This window comes from Zerene cesonia, chromosome 11 (genome assembly GCF_012273895.1).
Source record: "Zerene cesonia ecotype Mississippi chromosome 11, Zerene_cesonia_1.1, whole genome shotgun sequence".
NCBI lineage: Eukaryota > Metazoa > Arthropoda > Insecta > Lepidoptera > Pieridae > Zerene > Zerene cesonia.
Genome location: NC_052112.1, coordinates 7069337 through 7078128, shown reverse-complemented (window position 1 = coordinate 7078128; position 8792 = coordinate 7069337). Strand labels below are relative to the sequence as shown.

Here is an 8792-nt window from a genome sequence, read left to right as displayed (position 1 = left end):
ATTTAATTTTAATTGACAAAACAAAAATCCATTTATCGAATGTATATTTCTATCTCATCAACTATTTTTTTTTCTGTTACGTTATGAAAAGGCTCGTTTACATTACTTGCGTGTAGTTCCTTATTTTTCCATTTCTGGATGGACAATGGCGCGAAAAATTCAAGTGTTTTTTTTTTAATTTTTTTCTTGTAAAAATTAAAAACCGCTATGAGGCGTGCACTTTAGGATTTTCCAAACTTTCTTTTCCTTTGACTACGCAGGCGAAGCTGCGAGCAGAAAGTTAAAGTATTATGCATGGCATGTAGTGTTGTACATCGAATAAATGCTCTATTTCACAAAACAAATTGATTGCACATATTACATTACGTACTGTAAGAAGAGAAGCTAAACGCTACGTATGGCACGTTCCTTACAAAATGAGAATGATTGATTTATAACGCTATTGCTTACTAGAGGGCATTTATATCAAATACAAAATGACTACTGACTAATTTTGTAGTTTATGAAATATCTAAAAGATGGCGGTTATTTTAAAATTGTTAAGACGTATTTTTATTAGGTACTTATTTCTGAGAAATTTTATGAGATGAAAGGAACGATACCTTGGCAATAATTGTCTACGAAGTGTCATAAAAAATAAGTTCTACTTTGTTATTTTCTGATAATTGTAATTATTCTTTCAATAGTAACATTTAGCGGTAAGTTGAAATATTTTATAACCTTTTTTACAATTAATCGATAATCCTAAATACTACACATGAAATATGTATGAACGAACCTATATGCAATTTATCATTAACCGTCAAAAATGTATAATTTTTAATTGAATTTGAATGTTGATATATTAAACAGTTTATTTGCTTTTTGTTTATTTATTCTTTCATATAAATGTTAAAATATCTACCGAATTGAGAAACAATCTTAAAAATACCGAATAAAATATTATCATTACACCTAGTTTTGACTATGACTAAACTTTCATGAAATTATTCAATTTCTTGATTTGAAGTAGTGTCATTCATAACAGGTACAGTAGTAAAATAAATTTGTTCTGTTGTTACAGGTATGTAGGTATACTCTACAATGGATAAACTAGAAGTAGATCCTAAACTTTTTATTACTTGTCGCTTGTGTTTGGAAGAAATGGGCCAATATCAAATTGTACCCAGTGTACAACAACAGATAAAATTTTGTTTTGATTTTGATGTAAGTAACTTATTATCCTGTGGCAATATTTTCTGTACCCTCCGCAATATATGTTTCCATTTCCTTTAAGTTTGCTCCATATTTTCTTATTTTTATTTTATCTCTAGAGTTTATTTGTATTTTAAACACTACCTACTTATATTGAAAGTTTAAAAGACAGTTATTTAAGGAGGCTTGCTTGGTTTTTTTTTTGTATTCATTAATAATTTGAATAACATTACAGGTTGATCCTTTTGATGGTTTACCTCAACTGATTTGCAAAGGTTGTGAATTGATTTTGACTCAGTTTAATTCTATAAAGAAGAAGTACCAGGAGAAACAAAACAATCTCAAAGCCAACATTAAGGGATGTGCTGTGAGTAACTTTTTCATATTCTATGAGGATAAAGAAACATGTACTCCTCGGAACACCCAACAGAAGCGATAGCTTATACTTAATATACCTCTCACTCTAACCCACAGTGCTAGGGGTTAGAGTGAGCGGGCAGGAGCATACCTCTTGCTGTAACTTGTAATGGTGCCAGACAGACTGGTCTATTACAAATATTACATAACAGAACACTTTACCTTTCCACATGAAGTTATCTCTTCAACATGTTTACTATTTTTGTTGTACAGGATGTAAATTGTGTCCAAGATAATACTATTTTGTTTAAATTGCACTTTCAGCAATATATATATTATTTGTGGTATAGGTCATGACTTTTTGGATTATTTTCCTCATCCATTATGTCCAATTTCTCATTACTATACACTTACAAGTGCTAATAAAAAAATGTATAAATTTCTTTGATGTAATCTACACTAATAACTGAGTTACCATTGATAGAATATGTTATGGATACTATATACTATAGTACTAACTTGTATTCTCTTATAATTGATATCATTAAATTTCAGATTAATTCTACTGTTTCGCAGCAACAGAATATAGTTACATCTACTGAAGAAACTGAATCTCAACTGGACCCTAAAAATACATCCTCTGTTCCCAAATCCTTTAAGTTAACATTAAAGAGGAAGGAAATCTTCCCTCACGGTACTAAAACGAATCTTGATTCAGAAGCGGAATCCTGCTCATCTAGCTACTCAATTGTCAAAAAGTCAGTGCCTGTTGCACCCATAAAGAGCTCAAGAAAATGGAGAAAAAAATATGATAAGTTTTTTGTTTGTCGATTTTGTTCCAATGCATATAAGGAGAAAAAAAATTTCAAGCATATGGAAACTCATAAAGATCTATTGGAGAAATATTCAAACATAATAAATAACTTTTCAATAATGATCCCCCGTATAGATAAAAAGTTGAATTTAACGGGAATGGAAAATACAGTAGCAATTGATCATGAGAATATTCTGCAAAAATATAGTTCAGAATACACCATTCTCTATAAACTTAAATCTTCATCTCATACTGTTCTTGAAAAAAGAAGTTCACCAGACCATTCTGATGATGATGTTGTGAATAAACAAAAAAGAAAGAGGTTACGATTGGTATCCCAGAGCTCTAATGAGACAGTCATTTTAGAGGGCTCTAACAATAAAGAAGAAGTCAATGAGCAACAACAACAAAATGTAAACAATGAAGAATTAAATCAAAAAGTTGTTGAATGTGTTGATATTGAAGATTCTTCAGATTCAGATGATCATCTGAAAGAAAATAACTCAAATAACAACACTGCTACTGCATCTGCAGAGGAGCACTTTAAAGTGAATATAATAAGTCACAATATAACAGCCTGTTATCAAAAATTTATTTGCAGAAGTCATTCTTCTGTAAATTCTAATAAAGATAACCTCCTACAGCATAAAATCCTGAGTATGGGTAGGAAAGTAATCAACAAAAAAAGGTTTAATTGTAATGGAATATTACGTTATTTAGAGAATAAACCTTTGGCTGTTCATTGGAACAATAAAAAAATAGATTTAGTTCATATTAGAACTAAATTGAAAGAAAATGTAAAGATTAATGAAGATTTTGGATGGAAAAGTCTAAGTGCGGTTACAAAAGTGAAAGAAAATGTTTCTCTTAATAGCTTATTGGAAAAGGTACATACATTTGACAGACATTTTTCTATTTGTAACATATCCCCATCTAGTTCAGCAACACCAGCCATCCTAACACTTCAAATGTCAAATGATAACACTTGTAATTCGAAAAAACTCCTAAACCCTAATCCAGTTGCCAATCCTAAACAACTTCCGAAGAAAAGTAATCTGCAGGAAAATCAAAATGTAAAAGTTATTTCTGGTCCTCTTCCAAACAGTAGCAATGAACTAGTTTCACACATGCCTGTTATAACAAGTACTGTTTCTTTAGCCGAATTAAACACTGAAGAGATACCAAGCGTGACAGAGACAAGGTCAGAAGAATCTAGTATGAATCCTAGTACTGCAAAACCATTTGTGCCACGGATAAAAGTAAAACCTGTATCACAGTTAATGCCAGCAAATTCATGTAATAATATTTGCATGAGTTCAAGTTCAAGACAAGCTACTAATTGGAATGTGCCTGAACCAATAAATGCTACTTGTGCAATGTCCAATAAACAATTGCCCTTAGAGGTTCCAATGTCATGCAATAAACCACAAACTAAAGAAAATTTACTAGGAAAAGAATATGTGACCATGCACACAGTTGAAATACCAAACCAGAAAACATCTTCGCCATTTTTATACTTGAAAAATTTGCTACAAATACACAATTTTATCTTGATGAATTCTAATGATGTTATAACTAATGATTTCGTCTGTTTGATAAAATTTAAGTCTATATTTAACCAAGATAATAAAGCTGGCGTAACGCTGTGTATGGCTTTATTTAGTGACGCGAAACATTTTTGTATCAAAATAAAGGATGTCACATCAGAAATTGATATAAAATCATTGCCATCGCATTGGCAATGGGAAATACTTCAGTTATTTAGAGGTGAAATTGCGGAACGGTTCATGGAAAATGCCAAGAAAATTAGCAAAAAACTGCATGACGCCACAGGCTATTTCGTAAGTTTGTTGAGGACTATAGTGTTCCGAAAGAACTAAAAGACATCTGTGATTCTTACCTATGACTATGATTTATCTGGGGTATATATTGGCTGTTACTGTTTTCAAGTATTTGTAAAACATTACTTGATCTTCTGATTATTATTAATCAGTTTTATTTTAATTAATGATTTATTGATACGGCTAATGTACTGAATGTGTTAATTTCCCGTTTATTAAATTTGTCATTAGTTTGTATGTTCAAAAATAAATGCAAGCAATTTATATATTTTCCAACCCAATGTTTGCATTTAAAATAGATAGAATATTGATTCTATTACTTGTCTACTTTAATAACTAGAACATACTTCATTTACATTATTATATGTAGAAATTTACTGTTAAATTCATCTGCTGTTCAAGAATACTACTTAATTTTCCAAGGTTCAATAAATATATCTATTTAGAAGACCTAATGGATAAATTATGTGGTATAATACTTTAAAGTGAAAACAATACATCCTGCAATATTCCAGATATATTTTGATGTAACCTGTACACAACATATGGAAAAAAGTGAGTCTTATTACAAAATAAAATAACAAAACAATTTTCCAAATAAAAATCTTTTTATTTTATTTATAACATTATGTACAACTACTAACAATTATTTTAATCATCCAAGTGTCCATATAGCGTCTACATTTTCAAGTACTTCACTAGGGCTTGAATGTTTATGGAACATAAAGTATCCCTGGATTTGTGCCGGACTTACTTCCTTTTTCTTCTCCAAAACCCTGAAATTATTTTACTTTTATTAAATGTTCAGAAAACCAAAATCTTGAGAAATAATTTCAATATTTTCTTGCATTTTTGTAATATATATATATCTTTTCACATATAATGTTAGATGGTGGTGATCCCAAAATTATCGTTCGCTATTTTATATGCTGTAATATACTGTCTACACATACGTCTTCCTTTTGATTACTTCCGAAAATAGTTGCTTTACTTCCGATCTTAAAGCGAATACGCGTTTTTTAGGGCGAATTGTGACAAAAAAGGCGATTTGCGAGTGCACTCATTACACATGCATGTTTGTTATTCGCCTTGCGACTACGCGTTACGAAATGGACTATGGTGATAAAATGCTCACTTTTTAGCGAAAGTCCTTGCATGGTCTGCTGCATCTTTGTAAAACCGTAAAAACATGAGTTCTATTTGAGCCTCATCACAATGGCCAACATATTCTTTCATGTCCACTCGGCCTGGTCTTATGAGTGCTGGATCTAGTCTATAATTTAAAATACATGTTAATTTTTAGTACTGAAACATTAAGGGAAATTCATTAATGTTTTTAGAGAATCATAAAAAAGGATGTAGGTAGTATCATACCTATCTAAGTAATTTGTAGTCATAAATACTATCCTTGCTTCTGTGGACGCTACACCATCTAAGCAATTAAGAAGACCACTGAAAGTAACTCTATTTAGTCCCTCATAAGCTGCCTTTTGAACAGCTGTGTCCTCTCGAGATACGAAAGCCGCGTCTATATCTTCAAGCAGAATTATTGACTGTTGGGGAGCGACACTGAAAATATTATATATTATAGTTATCTGTAATTGTATTTTGTCATTTGTACCTCAAACAATATTTGCGGTGCAAATCTGATTGTTTTACTATAGTCGTACTTTATTCGTCGTTCTTTGTCATAATCCTCTCATAACTACTTGGTTCTGTGTTTAATTGCTACCAAAATCACATAATATGTATAAATCAAGCCCAACTTGGGCTGATGTATCACAGAAAAGGAAATAGAAATCTATTCTCACCTCAAGAGATGGTTCAATCTATCATCAGTAAGACCTCTTTCAGATAGATTTAAAACGCATATATTGTATTCTAGTGCACCAGCTAAAGCCATTATGAAAGATGATTTGCCACAGCCTGGTGGTCCAAATAGCAAATATCCTGGAAAGTAGTATCATGGATAAAAAATTATTATAATATTAACACTTAAAACTAATAAAAACCTAAAACCATAACAACATCAAGAATCATGAAGCTGTTCAAGGATTAGTAATTTTTTTTAAATGATGTGTCAGAAATTATTTCCAATAAACTAATTTACATACATAATTCTCCTATGGAAATCTGGCTTTAGCAGTTACATGCAGGTATTTAACAAATAATTTTTCCTTATTTTGTAAATTGCAAGGAAGATCTAAACAATTATATTCAGAGTTTAGATCTATTAAGATATTGTAAAATACCTCTTCTGTATGGGATTCCTCGCTCTGTATACCAGTTGGGATTATCAATAAAATCTAAGCAGTCGGCTAAAATGCGATCAGCTAAGCCATTGCGTAGCACTACACTGTGTAGAGGCCTTCTTCTCCGAGGGTGACCAAATGGTCTCCATTCAGATCCCATGGCTGTATACATTATAGTCATACCCTCATGTTGCTTCAAAGCCATTGTTCTTGCTAGAATTAATATCAAATAAGGAAAAAAAATTAAAATCAGTAAAATATTCTACTGAATGAAGCATATTATGTTGAAACAAGAATTTACCTTCTTCAAGAATGTCATAATATAGTTGTTTATTTCTACCAAATGATGTGAGGGTCACTGTTTCCCATGGTATACCCATATGCAAGTCGAGAGTTTGCTGTTCTCTTGTACGATCGACTTTTATCCAAGCACCACGATATCTGATGTATTTCACATGTTATATATTTCTAAGGTTAGTAGAGAAATTTTAAAACACTAAAACAGATATGTTTTTATATAACAACGCAATATTACCTAAAGAAATGTTGTCCAACACTTGGTATAAAGTCATATTTTGTTTTAATCTGTCCTGTATCTTTTTGTAGGAATGATGTTTCAACACTTAAATGCTGTGTTTGTTTTGCGCCTTTTTGTGTAATCCATTGCAACAACCACTGGTAAGACTTGTCTCTACACGGAACTTCAAGTGTTATCATACAATGCCTTCTAAATAACATCATAGATGTTTGAAATCCTTTCCGTAAAATCGCGGCACCAGCTCCAACACCAAAAAGACCAAACCCCGCTCCAAAATAGGGGTTTTGGGATAGTGAAGCCACATATTCGGTTAACGGCATAATTATTTTTTTGATTTGTGTCAGGAATAAGTTATTTCTTTAAAAATATAAAAATAAAATGTTACGCCACAGGAGCCTCAACTTTTAAATAATTATGACATTTAATGACAATTGACGTTTGACAATCAGCTGATTTTGTCATATTAGTGTGGTAGTTCCAATACACGTTGAGGGTCTCGGTGTAGAAATGAGGCAATGGATTTATATTGGTTTTGTTCTTGTTTATCCTTCCAGGCAGGACTCATTCTGGTCGGTAGCCCAGTCTTCCTAAGATATAATTAAAGTTGTTGTGATTTTATTTTATTTTTCAGGTCCGACTATTTACTAATTAATAGGCGTGAAGAGATTTATTAAAACAATGTAACTAATTTGCTTCGAATTAATGTTTTCTATAGGCAAAATTCAAATTTAGAACAATAAATATTTCAGCATAACGAAATTAGTAGAAGAAGTTTGGAAGGTATAAAGATATTTGTAGTAGTTTTGTGATAATTTTATAAAGTATAATCATCTAATATACAGATACTAGCTGACCTGGCAAACACTGTTCTGTTACTACTTTTATCTTATGAAAAATAGACGTTGGCCGATTCTCAGACCGTCCCCTCTGTGTATACAAAATTTTATAAGAATCGGTCCAGGCTATTTGTATGTATGTGATCGAATATTGTGTCACGAGAATTGTATATAAGTATTGGAAATTGGGAATGAAGATATGTTTCAAATTAGGAAAATCTGATATAAATATACCGATTTGATTATTACTTTGTCAAAATTTTATTAACACAGCATTCACATTGATTATGACAATACGCAACAACTTAAAAAGCATTTTATATAAAATTACGTTGATTTGGGTTTGCATACATATGTACGTAGACAACAATAGGCAACTTTTTATCCCGATATTCCTACGGGATACGGACTTACGCGGGTGAAACCGCGGGGCGCAGCTAGTTAATTCATAAAAAAAATAAAACAAAAATTCATTCAAATACTGTTTATTGAAAACCTGCGTCGTTTTTGGGAAAGTCATATAAACACAATTAATAAGAACAATTTAATAGTAAGTACTTTCAGATTATATTTCACAATATTTTGTGTGTCTTTGCTATTATTATTTATTGCCACCAGTTGAAACGAACGTAAAAAGTATTATGTGAAGTTTGTTTTTTTATTTCCATTGAATAATACAACATTGTAGGTATTATTTACCGCAGCGGGTAGACAGATCTCCCTATTGTATAAAGCTTATGGTGCGGGTCACGCGACCCGTATAGTCAACGAATGACGTCAGGTCATCTTAATTTACTGTTTGAAGTTTTCTGTTCGCCCATAAATATGTGAGTGACTTGAATAGGTATTTGTTCCATTTTTGTTGACGAACCTTTACGGTCACCAACGTAGTGAAGAAGGAAATATTTCTCGTTGACGTATCTATATTATTTAAAAATAAATTGATTTGGTCTGTCAGGA

At 31.5% G+C, this 8792-nt stretch overlaps 2 protein-coding genes across 2 annotated transcripts; one reads left to right on the top strand and one right to left on the bottom strand.

Moving 5' to 3' along the window:
• Positions 1-546: 546 nt before the first annotated feature.
• LOC119830175 lies at positions 547-4767 on the top strand. Its single transcript, XM_038353089.1, has 4 exons — positions 547-698; positions 1064-1206; positions 1430-1561; positions 2107-4767. The coding sequence occupies exons 2-4, from the start codon at positions 1084-1086 to the stop codon at positions 4243-4245; spliced, it is 2394 nt and encodes a 797-aa protein (XP_038209017.1). The 5' UTR covers positions 547-698; positions 1064-1083; the 3' UTR covers positions 4246-4767.
• A 34-nt stretch (positions 4768-4801) lies between these two features.
• Positions 4802-7399, bottom strand: LOC119830176 (mitochondrial chaperone BCS1-like). The gene is made up of 7 exons (XM_038353090.1): positions 6994-7399; positions 6760-6899; positions 6459-6671; positions 6018-6156; positions 5581-5775; positions 5342-5479; positions 4802-4982 (listed from the first exon to the last, which is right to left on the bottom strand). Exons 1-7 carry the CDS (start codon positions 7314-7316, stop codon positions 4862-4864), a joined length of 1269 nt encoding a protein of 422 aa, XP_038209018.1. The 5' UTR covers positions 7317-7399; the 3' UTR covers positions 4802-4861.
• Between the last annotated feature and the right edge of the window lie 1393 nt (positions 7400-8792).